This window comes from Erinaceus europaeus, chromosome 5 (assembly GCF_950295315.1).
Source record: "Erinaceus europaeus chromosome 5, mEriEur2.1, whole genome shotgun sequence".
In the NCBI taxonomy this organism is placed as follows: domain Eukaryota; kingdom Metazoa; phylum Chordata; class Mammalia; order Eulipotyphla; family Erinaceidae; genus Erinaceus; species Erinaceus europaeus.
This window is the reverse complement of record NC_080166.1, coordinates 3,952,459-3,969,849: the sequence shown is the minus strand read 5'-3', so window position 1 is coordinate 3,969,849 and position 17,391 is coordinate 3,952,459. Positions and strand designations below refer to the sequence as shown.

Sequence of the window (17,391 nt, the reverse complement as noted above, 5' to 3'; positions counted from 1 at the left end):
GCAGGTGTCACTATTTCTCCCTCTCTATCTCCTCTTTCCTTTCTCTGCCTCTGCCCAATAAATAATAAATAAATACTTGAAAAGAAAACTTTGTTATTGCCTCTGTCTACTTGTCCTAGACTAGCTGGCACAGGAGAGCTATTTTCTAGTGTCTTGAACACTGCTTGGCACGTGGCAGGTACTTGTTGTCTTGTTATCAGTGAGGCTTCTCTGCTTCAGGTCAAGGTTTTCAGATAGAGACAGACAGAGGGGAGTGAGGGGGAGACACCACAGTTCCAAAGCTCCCCTGTGTGGTAGGGGCCAAGCTTGAACCTAGGCCTCAGGCATGACACAGTAGGCACACTGGCCGTAGAAACTATCTTGCCAGCCCTGGAAGACAAGTCTCTGGATGAAATGAGTGCGTTTGAGAATACGACAAGGTTGGGACTGAGTGGTGGCGCACCTGACGCATATATCACAACGCACAAGGGCCCAGGTTCAAGCCCCCAGTCCCCACCTGCGGAGGAGAAGCCTCACAAGTGAAGCAGGGCTGTAGGTGTCTCTCTGTTTCCCCCTTCCTCTCAATTTCTGGCTGTCTCTATCCAATAAATAAAAGATTAAAAAGAGAGAGAGAGAGAATAAGACAAGGTCGCAAATGACAATGACATGTAAGCTAGCAGGATATTATTATTATTATTGTGAGGAGGGTAAAAGAATGCATTTGTTAACTTTGAATTTATCTAAAAATTACAAAAATGTCTCCACCCCCGTAGTCCTTGCGGAAAAAAACAAAACTGAAAGCAGCCACAATGATCTTTGGTCCATCTCTCCGTCACCTGATGCTGTTCATAAGATCGAGCAAAATTTGGACGTATGTCTTAGGCTTCTGTAGACACGGGAACCTTTCTTGAGGTCCTTCTCCTTGGGGCCCGGCAGGATCATCACGGGGACACTCTCTGACGCCGTTCTCCTCTGCACCTGGTGCAGAATGATCCGGTAGACCCCGGTGATGGCGCTCCGGGCGTCTCGGCTCCGGTTGTTTCGAATGTGCTCCTCCGTGATGCCCAAGTGTTCCAAAGTGCTTCTGACCTCGTGTTCTTCTTCTCTGAGGGTGCTCATCTCTGACAGGTGTTTAGGGTCCAGCCGGAAAGGTTCCAGAGGGGTGGGGTAAGGGACCCCCCGCATCCACTCGTCGTTCCTGATGGAGTCCATCCCGTACCTGTCTGTGGGGGTGGGCTGGAGCACGCCCCGGATGAGGCGCAGGCAGGCCTCGGACACGTGTGGGGGCACGCTGTAGGCGCCCTCCAGAATGCTCCTCTTCAGCTTGGCCACCGTCTCGGCCCGGAAGGGCATGGTGCCGGTCACCATGAAGTAGAGGAGGACTCCCAGGGCCCAGATGTCCACGTAGATGCCCACGTAGTGCTCATCTCGGAAGAGCTCGGGGGCCGCGTAGGGCGGGGAGCCGCAGAAGGTGTTGAGCATCTCGCCTTTCTTACTCACGGTGCTGAAGCCGAAGTCGCCCACCTTCACGCAGGTGTTACTGGTGTAGAAGACGTTTTCCGCTTTCAGGTCTCTGTGAATGATTTGGTTTTCGTGCTGTGGAAGGAGACATGAGGGTGGGAAGAGAGGCCGACATTTTCAAAGTGGGTTAGGGCTGGGCGGCTAGCATGATGGTTATGCAAAGAGACCTTCATGCCTGAGGCTTCAAAGTCCCAGGTTCAAACACTCCCCCCCCCCATACACACACCTGGTACCACCATAAGCCAGAGCTGAACAGTGCTCTGGTAAAAATAAATAAATAAAATAAATAAATAAATAAATAAGAGAGAGAAAGAGAAGAGGAAGCAGCAGCAATTAGGGTGGGGGGCAGATAGCATAATAGTTATGCAAAGAGACTTTCCTGTATGAGGCTCCAAAGTCCTAGGTTCAATCCCCACCACCACCACCATCATATGCTAGAGCTGAGCAGTGCTCTGGTAGAAACAGAGAAAGAAAGAAAGAGAGAGAAAGAAAGAAAGAAACGGAGAAAGAAAGAGAGGGAGGAAGGAAGGAAGGAAGAGGGAGGGAGAAAGAATAGAATTATGGGGGCCAGTTGGTGGTGTACCCGGTTTAGCACACATGCAAGGACCTAGGTTTGAGCCCAGGCTCCCCACCTGCAGGGGGACCGCTTCATAAGGGGTGAAGCAGGACTATAGGTGTCTATCTTTTTCTCCCCTTATCTATCTCCCCTCCCCTCTCAATTTCTCTCTGTCCTGTCAAGTAAAAATAGAAAACTAACTAAATAAATAAATGAAAAATGGTCACTGGGAGCAATAACCTTGGTAGCAAAAAAGAAAGAAAGAAAAATTCAAAGCAAAATCCCTCAGATGAGCATGCACTGCCTGCTCTGACACGGGGTGGTGTGACAACAGAAACTCAACAGATCGTGTCAAAACCTGCTGCTGCCCTTGAGTTCAATGCAACACCCACCCACCTCTTCCAAGGAGACCAGAGGTCCTCGCATTCTGTAGACGGAGTTCTCTCCTAGAGCATGTAAACCCAGAAACCAACGCCAGAAATCAGATCCAGATCTTATGAAACCACAAGTTCCAACACACAATGAGACGGGAGTCTTTTGTTGCCAGGCTGTACATGGGTCTTAGACTGAGCAATCTCTTGACTGGGGTAGAGACCAAAAAGGCTCAGATGCCTCTCTGCCTGCCTCCTTCCAGCTCCAGCTCCTTGGACGGACTGTACTATCTTCACAGAATTCACTAGAAGACGGATGGGGTAATCTCTGTGGCAAGACTCTGGCAGCAGACCCACTGTGGGCAGCGAGTATATGCCCCACATCACACTTGCAGTTTGGCTTTGGACACTTGACCTGTTGAGTCTTGTGAAAGGGCTCTTGGGAAATAGTTTAGCTTGATTTCCCCTCATGGATCTCCTGGGGTAAGAATGTAAGCCATAATTCAAGCTTGGTGGCGTGTTGACTCTAAATTTAACAGCACTGTATGTGAAAGGTGTGTGTCCTTCATACAATGGGATACAGATAAAGATGTGAGGCCACTGTGAGAACAGCTTGTTCCTCGTGGTCCTGACACAGTATTTATACTCACTGAAGCTTGGGTCTCTGCTGGTGGTTAGCCCTACCCTTTCTGAGGGACTGGATTTGGAACCTTAAGGCCTAGAGCTTTGGAGGCCTTCATCTGACCCTCTACTGCTGGATGCTTTTCTCTCTCCCACTTAATTTCTTCCCAAGGTAGGAAGGTGGAAGAAACTTCCATTTGCTTTACTGTGTGGTCTGGGTCTGACTTACTCCATCACAGCGTAGCATCTCGGGTCCAAGACACTTCCCAACACTCAGGCTCAGCTCTCTTGATCCCTCCTTTCTCTCCTGTATTTCCCTCCCCCCTTTTAAAAAAATCTTTTCTCTACTTATTATTGGATAGAGACAAAGAGAAATTGAGAGGGAAGGGGGAGACAGAGAAAGAAAGAGACAGAGAGACACCTGCAGCCCTGCTTCACTTAACTTTGTCAAGCAGGGCTGCAGTGTCTCTCTGTCTCTCTCCCAACTCTTATCTCCCTGTCTCCTCTCAATTTCTCTCTGCCTCTATCTAATAATAAATAAAAATGTTAAGATAAAGAGAGGAAGAAAGAGAAGGAAAGAGAAAAAAAGGAAGAAAGAGAGAGAGGAAGGCAGGCAAGACCAAGAGTCAGGGGTAGCCAGTTCTCCAGGGAGCCACGGATGTGGCTGGAAAACTGTGCTGATCTGGGGCCAGGTGGTGCACTTGGTAAGTGCGTGCATTACAGCGCACAAGGATCCAGGTTCAAGCCCCTAGTCCCCCACCTGCAGGAGGAAAGCTTCATGAGTGGTGAAGCAGGGCTGCAGGCGTCTCTCTGTCTCTCTCCTCTATCTTCCCCTCTCAATTTCTCTCCGTCTGTATACAATAATAAATAAAACATTTAAAAAAAACTGAACTGATCCTGGAGCAGCGGATGGCCACCCGGCTGCTGGGTGACCTCTGAGAAGCCAGGTGCAGGCCCATGACCTCCACAGAAGCCAGGCAGGTGCCCACAACTGAAGATGCGCTAACACTGCTCCCTGGGCAAGGCCCAGCCTGACTCCTGCCTCTCACACGAGACCGTCGCTGCCAGCTGACTCGTGGATGCCGAGGAAGCCTCGAACACCCACCCACCGTGGCCAGAAAGCAAGACTCTCTCTCCTCACCCCTGCTCACCATGTGCTGGACGGCCGACACGATCTGGGAGAATACCAGCTTGCTTTCCGCTTCGGACAGCTTCCCTTCGGTGCTGATTTTCCCAAAGAGCTCTCCGCCCGCCGCATACTCCATCACCAAGTGGAGCCTGGAGAGCGTCTCCACCACCTCATAGAGCCGGATGATGTTGGGGTGGTGCAGCTTCTCCATGCTGGAGATTTCCCGGGACAGCAGCCTTTGCGTTTTCTGGTCTAACTTGGTCTTGTCCAGGATCTTAATGGCCACCTTTTCTGGAATGAAAAGAAAACAAAAAAAAAAGGCAAAGACTGTGTTAGAGTTCATGAGAGAGTAAATTTTTTTTTTAAAAAAGGGGTGCTACCTGCTTAAGTGCTCACATTACAGTGCACAAGGATGCAGGTTCAAGTCCCCGGTCCCCATCTGCAGGGGGAAAGCTTCACGAGTGGTGAAGCAGGGCTGCAGGTGTCTCTCTGTCTCTCTCCCTCTCTATCTCCCCCTTCCTCTCAATTTCTGACCGTCTCTATCCAATAAATAAAGATAATAATTTTTTAAAAAAAAGTTAAGAAAAAAGGGGAAGGGCACAATTATAGACAGATAGTTGTAGAAATAATAGTTAACCCATATCTGCAACCTTGGGAGAATTGTGGAAGCTTCCAATAAAGAGACTGGGGATATAGAATTCTGGTGTTGGGAATGGTATGAAATTATACTCCTGTTCGAACCCCGGCTCCCCACCTGCAGGGGAGTCGCTTCACAGGTGGTGAAGCAGGTCTGCAGGTGTCTATCTTTCTCTCCTACTCTCTGTCTTCCCCTCCTCTCTCCATTTCTCTCTGTCCTATCCAACAACAACTACAACAATAAAACAACAAGGGCAACAAAAGGGAATAAATAAATTAAATAAATATTTAAAAAATTCTATATGAAATTATACTCCTGTTGACATGTAATTTTGTAAATCAGTATTAAATCACTAATGAAATTAAACGAGAGAAGAGTAAATATTTAGAACTAGAAGGGATCTGGATGAGTTCCTTAACATTTTTTATCATCTTTATTTATTGGGTAGAGAGAGCCAGAAATCAAGAGGGTAGGGAAAGACAGAGAGGAAGAGAGACAGAGAGACACCTGCAGCTTTGCGTCACCACTAACAGAGCTTCCTTTCCTCCTGCAGGCGGGGAGTTCCTTTATTTCACTAGACAGAGGGGATGCATTGGATCGACCTCGTGGTGCATCCTGTGAGTACCCATTCATTGGGGAAACTGACGATCCTTCCTAGCCGACTGAATCCATATGGATCCCAGTCACTTTCAAAGCCAACAACAAGCAGCTCCTGACAGCTTTCAACCTGACACTGTTGACTGGCTACGGAAGAAGGGCAAACGCAAGAAGAAGAACTAGACAGAGAGGTTAAGCAGTTGCTCCCAAGCTCATAGAGTTCATCTGAGGTCATGAGGGAGAACAATTGCAAAGTGACCCAGCCATGCTGGCCCCTCAGGTCAGGGTGACTCACACACGGGCTCTAATGCTAACTCCTGCCTCTCCTCTCCGGGAGGCCTCTGTCATCAGAGACTTTGTTCAGAACCAACCCATCCCTTCTGTTTCTTTACCCAAGGTATCTGTCCATGGTTCCCAACTACCCAGGCGCCAGTTTTTGAAATTTATGTATTTCAAATATGTTTGCTTATTTAGTACTGGATGAGAGAGGAGGATAATGAGAGGAAATAATGAGAGGAGGATAATGAGAGGAGAGGGGAAACAGAGGGAGAGAGAAAAAGAGACACCTGCAGGGAGTCAGGCGGTAGCGCAGCGGTTTAAGTGCATGTGGCAGCACGAAACACAAGGACCGGCGAAAGGATCCCGGTTCGAGCCCCCAGCTCCCTACCTGCAGGGGAGTCACTTCATAAGCGGTGAAGCAGGTCTGCAGGTGTCTATCTTTCTCTCCCCCTCTCTGTCTCCTCCTCCTCTCTCCGTTTCTCTGTCCTATCCAACAATGACGATGACATCAATAACAACAACAGTAATAACTACAACAATAAAACATCAAGGGCAACAAAAGGGAATAAATAAATAAATATTAAAAAAAAAAAAAAAAGAAAAGATACCAGAGCATGGTCCAGGAGGTGGTGCAGTGGATAAAGCACTGGACTCTCAAGTATGAGGTCCTGAGTCCAATCCCTGGTAGCACATGTACCAGAGTGATGTCTGGCTCTCTCCTTCTCTCTCTTCCTATCTTCCTCAGTAATAAACAAAATCTTTAAAAAAAAAAAAAAAAAAAAGAAAAAGAAAAGAAAAGAAGAAAAGATACCACAGCACTGAAGCTCCTCCCAGTGCAGAGGGGGCTGAGTTCAAACCTAGGTTTCAAGCAAAGTATGACGTCTCCCATGAGCTATACCACTGCCCTTGAACAAAATAGATCTTGGGTTGTTTTTTTTTTTTTTTTTTTTTCTTCTTTTTAAGAATTTACCAGACAAGTAAACAGAAAAAGATCACAGGGCACTTGACCGACCTAGTTACAAAACAACTGCTCCACAGAACTTTGGCACAGTGTCTCTGGGCATGGAACAGATGCTGACAGTCTCTGGCAGGGGTGCCGGGCGTGTCTGAGAGGCTGCTCATCTGGTCTAGGGCCACACCACCCTGAACGCGCCCGATCGCGTCTGATCTGGAAGCCCCTCTGGGGCTTCTGGAATGAACAGAGGCAGGATTGGCAGGTCTCTCACGTTTGCTAGGGTGGAGAAAACATGGTGAAGGAAGGGAGAAGCAGACCCTAAGGGTTCTGTATCGTTTCTTCAGACAGTGGCTGCTTCTGTTGGAACTTCTGCTTGCTTTTTTATCTTTCTCCCTCCCTCCCTCTCTCTCTCTCTCTCTCTCTCTCTTTCTGACTACTTGGGACTAAATCACCTTCTAGTCCCAAAGCAGAAACTTTGGGCTTTGAGTGAAGTGTTGTTGGGTGAGGTATTATTCTTAGGTGTGTGGAATAGTGAATTCTTTCTTATTATTATTTTATTTTTATTTTCCCTTCTTGTTGCCCTTGTTTTTTTAAATATTTATGTCCTTTTTGTTGCCCTTGTTGTTTTTTTATTGTTGTTGCAGCTATTGTTGTTGATGTCATTGTTGGGTAGGACAGAGAGAAATGGAGAGAGGAGGGGAAGACAGAGAGGGGGGAGAGAAAGACAGACACCTGCAGACCTGCTTCACCGCCTGGGATGCGACTCCCTCCTGCAGGTGGGGAGCCGGGGGCTCGAACCCGGGATCCTTAGGCCGGTCCTTGTGCTTTGCGCCACGTGCGCTTAACCCGCTGCGCTAGCACCTGGCTCCCAGAACAGGGAATTCTTAAAAACTTTTGCTTTTAAGGGGGCTGGGCAGTGGTGCGCCTGGTTAAGTGCACATTGCACTAAAATGCAAGGACTCATGCCAGGAGGCAGGTTCAAGCCCCCACTCCCCACCTGCATAGGGGAAGCTTCACAAGCAGTGAAGCAGTTGTCTCTTTTTCTCTATCTCCCCCTCCTCTCTCAATTTCTTTCTGTCCTGTCCAATTAAATGGAAAAAAAAAAAGGCCACCAGGAGCAGTGGATTCGTAGTGCCAGCACCAAGTCCCAGTCATAACCCTGAAGGAAATAAAATAGATTTTTGTTTTTAATATTTTTGTCATTGTCAGGACTTCATGCTTCTGGGCTTTTAGACAGAAAGAGAGTGACAGACAAAGAGAAAGATACTTCTGCAGCTGGCTGGTGGTGCACCTGGTTGAGTACAAGTAATAATATGCAAGAACCCAGCTTTGAGCCCCTGGGCCCCACCTGCAGGGGGACAGCTTTGTGAGTGGTGAAGCAGAGCTGCAGGTGTCTCTCTGTCTCTCTCCCCATCTCCCCATTCCCTCTTGAATTTGGCTGTCTCTATCCAGTAAATTAAAATTGAGAGAGAGAGAGAGACACCACTACAGCTAAGCTTCCTCCAATGCAGCATAGCTGGCCTTGAACCTGCGAGGTGTGCACTAGAAAGCATGTGTTTTCATCTGTGTGAGCCAGCTTGCTAGCCCTTAGAAAAAGGGAATTCTCTCTTTTGAGCTAGCACAAGGCCTAGAGAAGAAGGACACCAGGACCCCACTCCTCTCGGTGCCCCTGCGCCCACCCAGACCTCTGGTGAGATGCCCCCTCCTCACTTTATGCTGCACATCGCTTCTCTACAGGGTGCATGACCAAGCCCCGGGAGCCGGCATGCTTCAGGCTGCTGTCACAGACTGTTAGCACAATCCTTTATTTATTTGTTTATTTTATTATCTTTATTTATTTATCAGATAGAGACAGCCAGAAATCGAAAGGAAGGGGGGACAGAGAGGGAAAGAGACAGAGAGACACCTGCAGCCCTGCTTCACCATTCTCAAGGCTTTCCCCCTGCAGGTGGGGACCAGGGGGCTCGAACCTGGGCCCTTAGGCACTGTAACATGTGCGCTCAACCAGGTGCACCTCCTGGCCCCATTGTTAGCCTGATCCTACTTCTATTTTTTTCAGCTTTTGATTCTATGTCTGAGCAGCACTTAGCACAGGCTGCTCCCCACAGGGCGAGACCCAAAGCATAGCAGGAAAGCGGTGCTTCTCTGCCCTGGCGCCTCAACTATCCACCCCCCCCCCCACCTTGTGTTAGATCAGAGTCCCATATGAGAGACAGACAGAAAGCCAAAGAACACTCTGGTCTCGAACAGGGAACCTCAGGCCTGCGAGTCCTGTGCCCGACCAGCTGCGTGACTTCCCCGACCGCTGGCTATTCCATCTTGGCCCTTCACTGCAGTGAGTTCTTGTGGGCACTCTAGGGTATGGGTACCTTACTCTGAAGCCCTGCCTCTAAGGGTTTAAAGAAAGAGCAGAGGCGGTGCATGGGGAGCGAGGCGGAATACAAGCCAAGAGGAAGGTGGGGAGGTAACGAGGGTCCGAATCTCATGGGCCATATTCAGAAGCTCACATCAAGGGCAGTGAGAAAACACCAGAAGGCTGCACGCAGATAAACATGTCATGGGGTTCTGCATTTTCTGAAAGCTCACTTGTGCCGTGGGGAGACAGATGTGAATGGAGCCAGTTAACAGCAGCTTTGGTCCAAATAGGGGAAGGTCAGAGACAACACAGGAAAAAAAGAATCAGTGTTTGGCCAAGGCGCTTAGGACTGAGAAAGAGGTCAAGGTTTCCGGGTTGAGAAACCAAGAGGGTGGTGACATTCACTGGAGGAAGATCTTTATTCTTTTGTGTAATTCCTGAACCAATCTCTCTCTCTCTCTCTCTCTCTCTCTCTCTCTCTCTCTCTCTCTCTCTCCCCCACCCCCTCTCCTCTCTCTCCCTGCACTGATCAGGTAGTAAAGGGGACTGAACCTTGGGCTTTGGAACCTCAGGCATGAGAATCTCTTTTCATCACCATCATACTACCTACCCCTGCCCTAATCCCTGCCCATCTCTCTGCCCCTTTCCCATGCTGTGCTCTTGCAGTTAGACCACAGCCCTGATTAGATCTATCTTCCTAGTGGCTACTTGCCGGCACCCCCGCTGCTGACCATAATGACTGGTTTCAGCTTGAATTCATACCCTATCAGGTGTGCTATTTCCCTAACAACTGTGCCAACAGACATGAAAACACTCATTTGAGGGGTACACTCATGTTCATAGCTGTCCCAGTTTACAATAGCCCAAATATGGAAGCCCTCTAAAAACCCATCAACAGATGACTGGATAAAGAAGCTTTGCAATGTATTTTCTATGGACACTGGTTTGCACCTCAAGCACCTTCCAGCCCCTCTCCATCTCTCTGCCTGGAATTCCTTACCCCCCACCCCCAGGTGTCTGGAAAATTTCCTCTCAGACCTCCAGACCCTACACGAGCCTTTCCTGATGGCCGTGGGCACAGCTGAGCACACTCTTGTGTCACCTCAGTTAGTGACAGCACTAATCAATCGTTTCCTGTCTCCCGTCAAGCACCTGCTGCATCTTAGTTTAAGGCCCAGGACAAAGTGCGGGCACAGGAGAGTCACTACATTTTTAAGAAGAGGGATGAGTGAACTGATGGACAACTACATTGAGAGAGAAGAAAAGGGTTCTGGGAATATGAGACTGGAGAGCTGGAGAGGAGGAGGTCAGCAGGGGAGGCACGGGGACAAGCACACACGGTGGTCTCTTTGACTTTTGTTTGACACAACAGATGGGATATAAAATATTCACAAGTTGAGTGCATCATCTCTCTAGAGAAACGGCTCATCAGTCTACAAGGGGGTTCACGATGGCTTCAGCTCCCTGATCAGTTTGCGAGGCGCAAGGGACTCTGAGATATTGGCTACAAAAATAGATAGCAGTGACTGGGGGGTTTCTGGGTGGGAGGGAGCCTTTCTAGAGATGCAGGGCAGCTGGTGTCTTTAAGACATAAGAATAATAATAATATAAAACCACTTTCCTGGGAGTTTCTCAGGCACTGAGCCTTCTTCTTCTTTTCTGGGAATCTCCACCACTATCCTACCCAGACTGTCTGTTTTCCTAAAAAAAAAAAAAAAAAAAAAAAAAAAAAAGCCATTGAGGACTCTGGGCATGTGGCCTTTGGGTGGGGACCAACAGATACAAATCTCTATCCACACTCCATAGTCCGGCATGGTCTGGCGACGGGACAGGGGTTGTTGAAACTCCCAGTAAGTCTCCTTTTTCTGCTGCTGCCCTTCTGACCTCTCCTGCCCTGCCTCCCTCTCTGTTATGCACGCTAGTCTCCTGTTTCGTATTCCTCGATTCACGTATTCATAGGTTTGTTCACTCTTCTTTAAAAATAGAGAGCTCTCCTGCACTCCTACTTTGTTCTGGGTCTCTACCAGAGGTAAACATTTTAGAGGAATGGCCCTTCCCACGCTTTGTTTTATATTTTTTATTAGTGATTTAATAATGATCAGTGAGATTGTAAGAGAACAGGGGTACAGTTTCATACAGTCCCCACCGCCAGAGTTCTGTGTTCCAGTCCCTCCACCGGAAGTTTCCCTATTCTTCATCCCGCTGGGAGTGTGGGTCTGGGCTCCTCTTTCCCTCCTTTGTGTGTCTTTCTTTAATTCTTACAGTCTTTCCCTACTAGGGACAGGCTGCCGGTATAAATCAACTGATTGATGTCCATATCCTGCAGAAAAGCCAGAATTCCTTCATTTTGCACCCCCAAAAGAATTTTGGTCCATACTCCGGGATAGGGGTGGGGGGAACGTTAGGGGAAGAGGGCTCTGAACCTTAGTTCCATAAGGAGTCAGAACTTTTGTGACCAGGAACCTTTGTTTTTGCACTATCACTGAGAGGGAAGTGAATCTAGAGAACACCTGAGAAGTCAGGAGCTGTTTTCCTTATCTGAGAGGGAAGAGGAAAAATAAAAAGCACCTGGAAGTTGGAATAAGTACAGGTGTAACTTAGAGTGAGTCAAGGGGGACCAGACAGTGGCGCCCCTGGTTGAGCACACGTTATAAGGACCGGAGTCAGGAGGTAGGTAGCACAGTGGGTTAAACGCACATGGCATAAAGTGCAAGGACTGTCGTAAGGGCCCCGGTTTGAGCCCCCCCGACTCCCCACCTGCACTGGAGTCGTCTCACAGGCGGTGAAGCAGGTCTGCAGGTGTGTCTGTCTTTCTCTCCCTCTCTGTCTTCCCCCCCCCTCCATTTCTCTCTGTCCTATCCAACAACAATGACAGCAATAACAATAATAACAACGATAAACAAAAAGGGGAAAAAAGAGAGGAAGAGAGACAGAGAGACACCCGTAGCACTGCTTCACCACTTGAAAAGCTTCCCCTCTACAGGTGGGGACTGAGGGCTCAAATCCCAGTCCTTGCACATTGTAACATGTACACTCAACCAGGTATGCCACCACCCTGCCCCCCCTTTGTCTCTATTCTAAATAAATAAAACATTAAAGGGCAGGGGTAGATAGCATAATGGTTATGCAAAGAGACTCTCGAGCCAGAGCCTCCAAAGTCTCATGTTCAATCCCCTGCACCACCATAAGCCAGAGCTGAGCAGCGCTCTGGTAAAAAAAAAAAAAAAAAAAGTACAAAAAATATAAAAGAAAACTATCTGAGGAGTCTCCTGTGCATCCCATGTCACTGGGATTGACACATACGCACAAACAGAAGCTATAAATTAAGAGCTGAGGTATGTATCGTCCTGGAAGAAGACCTAACTCAACTTCTCCAAGGCCTAAGGGGGAGGAAAGGGTCTCCTCGAGTCTGTGTGTGTGGGACATGGCATGGGACAGCTGGGGAATCACCTGAGGTTGAACCACTGCAGCTACATTTGATACCCCATGTCTATAAAGTGGACATAAAACAACTGACTTCCCTCCACCACTGTGAAGATACTGAGACAGCAATGGGGGCTTGGCTGTGGTATACCTGGTTCAGCATATATGTTACCATGCCCCCGGACACAGGTTCAAGCCCTTGATCCCCTCCTATAAGGGGAAGCTTCATGAGCAGTAAAAGAGTGTTATAGGTGTCTCTCTTTCTTACTCCCTATCTCCCCTTCTGCCTCAATTTTTCTCTGTCCTATGAAATAAAAGAAAGCAAGAGGGCTGGAGGGGGATAGTAAGATGGTTATGCAAAAGACTTTTTTTTTTGCCTCCAGGGTTATTGCTGGGGGCTTGATGCCTGCACTATGAATCCACTGCTCCCGGAGGCCATTTTTCCCCATTTTGTTGTTATTGTTACTGTTGTTGTTGTTGGATAGACAGAGAGAAATGGAGAGAGGAGAGGAAGACGGGGGGGGGGGGGGAGAGAAAAACAGACACCTGCAGACCTGCTTCACCATTTGCAAGGTGACCACCACCAGCACCACCCTGCAGGTGGGGAGCCGTGGGCTTGAACAGGGGATCCTTACACCCGGTCCTTGCGTTTCGCGTCATGTGCACTTAACCGGGTACACTACCAACCAGCCCCCACAAAAGACTTCCTGCCTGAGGCTCTGAAGTCTCAAATTCAATCATCATCAGCCAGAGCTGAGCAGTGCTCTGGTCTTTTTTCTCGGTATCTCTCTCTTTTGCTCTCTCTCGCATTAATATATATATATATATATATATATATATATATATATATATATATATATATGTTAAATATATATATTACAAAATTTTTTAAAAGGAAAGAGAAAGATGGGGGAGAGAAAGAGAAATGGAAGGTGTGGACATGCACTTAGCAGCAGCTGAGGAATGTCTCTCACTTGCTTCGTTGGCCCTAACAGACCTCATTTCCACAGCGGCTGATCCTGGCAGGGCAGAGCTTACCTTTGGTTAGAGAGTGGATCCCCAGCTTGACTTGGGAGAAGTTCCCACTCCCGATTTCCCCTCGGATTCTGTAGAAGCCGATGCGTTTCCCCAAGGTGATCTCTTTCACCACCTTCTCATCCTGGGACATGTCCTGTGTCAGCTTCTCAAAGGGCGTCAGCTGGAGAGGCTGTCCCTCCTCCTCTTCCTCCTCCTCCTCCTCCGCCTCCTCCGCCTCTTCCTCGCCACACTCCTCCGTCTGACAGCTACTTTCCACACTGTCTCGCTGCTGATCCCATCGGGCACGGTGGGGGTTCACCAGGCCACCTCCATTCGCACACACTGCGGTCATCGTCCACTGCAGGTTCACATGTCCATCTGAGCACGGGGACTGTGACCGAGCAGAGGCCTGGGAGGCGCTGCCCACGCTCCGTGTCCTTGACAGTGGGCAGTGGGGCTGGGCGAAGACTTCTTGGTGAGCTCAGAAGAGAGCAGAGGCAGATGCACCGGCTACCCACCCAAGTCAAAATCCGCCTACCATACCTGAGACATGGCGCGCCTCCTCGCACTTGAACTTCCCGGCTCAGACCACGCCAGCACACAGCAGTCAGGCAGCACAGCACAGACACGGCCCGGAGAGGACCGGGGGCAAATAGGCGGCTGTGTCCCAGGAGGAAGGCTCCTGTGTGCTATTTCTTCTGATGACCAGACAATCCGTCACTCTTGTGGTGTGTCACAGGCCTGCGGAGGTCCCCAGGTCCCAGCTGCTTATCTCTCATTTTCATGTCTGCACGTCTTTTTGATGTCAAAATCCCAGGGCTCTCAGGAACCTAAGAATCTAGATTCCATCAAAGAAGAAAGTTACGAATCAGCCTCCTGGTCACCTGGGCTGCCAGAGGATTAAAGCCTTAAGTGACACTTCAGCTGGCCTTTATTTAGATGAGCCTTCCTCTAAGCCGTGAGCTGGTGCAAAAAAAATAAATTGGGCAGGAGCAGTTTCATCCTAAGAATGAAGAGTATGAGAACTTATTAACCCGTGTTAATGTGTTGTGTCAGCTTTATAATTAATGAGGAAGTGTTAGCATAGGCAGTGACCTAAAAACACCATATGCATCTGTAGTGCATAACATTAAGTAGATGTCTGGTCTGGGGGTATGGATCAACCTGCTAACGCCCATGTCCAGAACAGAAGCAATCACAGAAGCCAGATGTTACACCTCTGCACCCCATGAAGATACTGGGTCCATACTCTCAGAGGGATAAAGACTAGGAAAGCTTTCAAGGGAGGGGACAGGATATGGATTTCTGGTGGTGGGAATTGTGTGGAGTTGCCCTCTTATTCACAATCTTGTCGATCATTATTAAATCACTAACAAAAAAGACAGTAGATGCCCATTCTGATTCAGTGAAAAAATATGTACACACACACACTCTCTCTCTCTCACACACACACACACGCACACACACACACACTCACACACACACACACACACTCACACACACTCTCTCTCACACACACACACTCACACACACTCTCTCACACACACACACACACACACACTCACACACACACTCTCTCACACACACACTCACACACACACACACACTCACACACACACACTCACACACACACACTCACACACACATACACACTCACACACACTCATACACACACTCACACACTCACACACACTCACACACACACACACTCACACACACACACACTCACACACACACTCACACACACACACTCACACACACACACTCTCACACACACACACTCACACACACACTCACACACACACTCACACACACACACACACTCACACACACACACACACACTCACACACACACTCACACACACTCACACACACTCACACACACACACACACACACACTCCTCAATCTACATTTTAGAAAAGCACTCACAGCCAGTCGCTATTTCTAGCAAGGTGATGTTTTTTTTCTATTTCTTGACGTTTAGGGAAATATGCACATTGCCATGTGTTATTGTAAATCCAGACTTTAAAATAACAAAAGGATAGTAGTGATGCCAAAGAAGTCTTGTTATTACCAGCTTTCAAAAGCTCTTGCATTCCTTCAAGTCACATTTCCATCACATGTTACATTCTTTAAATATCTTTTTTTCTTTTATTTATTCCCTTTTGTTGCCCTTGTTTTATTGTTATAGTTATTGATGTTGTCGTTGTTGGATAGGACAGAGAGAAATGGAGAGAGGAGGGGAAGACAGAGAGAGGGAGAGAAAGACAGACATCTGCAGACCTGCTTCACCGCCTGTGAAGCGACTCCTCTGCAGGTGGGGGGCCAGGGGCTCGAACTGGGATTCTCACGCCGGTCCTTGCATTTTGCGCCACGTGTGCTTAACCCACTGCACTACAACCCGACTCCCGCACGTTATGTTCTTACAGAACTCGTCCTAGACAAGTTGCTTCTACTCTGTAATTCTCCATCTGTCTGATTTATTTTTCTCCTAAATTCATTTTCTAGGTATTTCTTTTCTTTTTTAATTTGGGGGATTAATGGTTTACAGTAAACAGATATTGCACTTGTTGGTACACATGTGTAAAATTTCTCATCTCTCTTCAAAACACTGACCCTTGCCTCTAGGTATTTGAAGCTAGGTGTTGGCTTCTAGTCCCCACTGATTTTCCTGTGTGTGAATGTTTTATCTTTATTTATTATTGCATAGAGACAGAGAGAAATTGAGAAGGGGAGAGGGAGATAGAGAAGGAGAGAGACAGAGACACCTGCAGCCCTGCTTCACCACTCGTGAAGCTTTTCCCCTTCAGGTGGGGACCGGGGGCTTGAACCTGGGTCCTTGAACACTGTAATGCGAGCGCTTAACCAGGTGCACCACCGCCTGGTCCCTTCCCACTGATTTTCTTAAAGGTGTGGGATCAAAGGTGAAAGCTTCTGTAACTTTTTCTCTGTACCCTCCAGTGAGAAATAATCTCAGGGGGCCAGGCGATGGTGCACCTGGTTAGTGCCCATAGTACTAAGTGCAAGGACCTGTGCAAGGACCCAGGTTCAAGCCCCTTGCTTTCCACCTGCCGTGGAGATGCTTCATGTGGAGAAGCAGGTCTGCAAGTGTCTTTCTTTGTCTCTCCCTCTCTATCTCCCCCTCCTCTCTCAGTTTCTCTCTGTTGTACTGAGCAAGACAGAGAGAGAGAGAGAGAGAGAGAGAGAGAATGGCTGCTAGGAACAATGGATTCATAGCGCTGATTCGAGCCCTAGCAATAACCCTGGAGAAAGAAAGAAAAGGAAGAAAAGAAAGAAAGGAAGGAAGGAAGGAAGGAAGGAAAGAATGACTTCAATCGCGTCCTGTGTGAATCCCACAGCACAAGGTGCATTTTCCAAAATTGCATCTCCATGAGTTAAAATGAGTTTCGCTCATGGGCACGTCTGCCCCTCCCTGTGCTCACACCCTGAAGCAGCATCCGTGTCCTCCATAAGGTGTGCACTCACCACACATGTGTGGCCTTTGATTCTTTGAGCTGAGCATTTGGGACCAAAAACCCGAGTGACAACCTGAGTAAGTGTCTGGGACTGTGAGTAATCGATTCTGCCGGACGGCTTCGCTTCCTCTCGTTATCATTAAGTGCAGGGCTGCTGTGTGGGCATCACGGTTCAGTGTGGAGTTTTAAATACAGAAGGACTTGTCTCTAGTTTTGCATGGGGGAGGGGAAACTGAAAGAATGGAAAACAGGTTTAACATGGCCAGGGATTAGTAATTAAACACATCTTTAGGCTACAGCCTAATTAAGATGTCTTCAAAGATATCCTTAAGATAAAAGCTTCAATAAAAAAATCAAAGTCACTGACTCTTAAGCTTTCTGGAGGCAAACAGTCTTCTGTGAGATTCTAACATAAGCAATAACCCATCCAGAAGGAAAAGCAATACACATGATTGGCATTTGTTTTAAGGGAT

At 48.1% G+C, this 17,391-nt stretch overlaps 2 protein-coding genes across 2 annotated transcripts in view; one reads left to right on the top strand and one right to left on the bottom strand.

Annotated features, from left to right (window-relative positions):
* The window catches only part of CCL28 (C-C motif chemokine ligand 28), a 115,868-nt gene that overhangs the window by 84,020 nt on the left and 14,457 nt on the right, over window positions 1-17,391 (top strand). The gene's annotated exons all lie outside the window — the stretch shown is intronic.
* On the bottom strand, window positions 649-14,082 carry NIM1K (NIM1 serine/threonine protein kinase). The gene is made up of 3 exons (XM_007517620.3): window positions 13,463-14,082; window positions 4,200-4,468; window positions 649-1,575 (listed from the first exon to the last, which is right to left on the bottom strand). Exons 1-3 carry the CDS (start codon window positions 13,791-13,793, stop codon window positions 826-828), a joined length of 1,350 nt encoding a protein of 449 aa, XP_007517682.1. The 5' UTR covers window positions 13,794-14,082; the 3' UTR covers window positions 649-825.

Coding starts and splice junctions, on each gene's coding strand:
- NIM1K (XM_007517620.3), bottom strand. CDS start 13,793: ATGACCGCAGTGTGTGCGAATGGAGGTGGCCTGGTGAACCCCCACCGT. Junction 4,469..13,462: donor GATCCACTCTCTAACCAAAG/GTAAGCTCTGCC, acceptor TTTTCATTCCAG/AAAAGGTGGCCATTAAGATC. Junction 1,576..4,199: donor TGTCGGCCGTCCAGCACATG/GTGAGCAGGGGT, acceptor CTCCTTCCACAG/CACGAAAACCAAATCATTCA.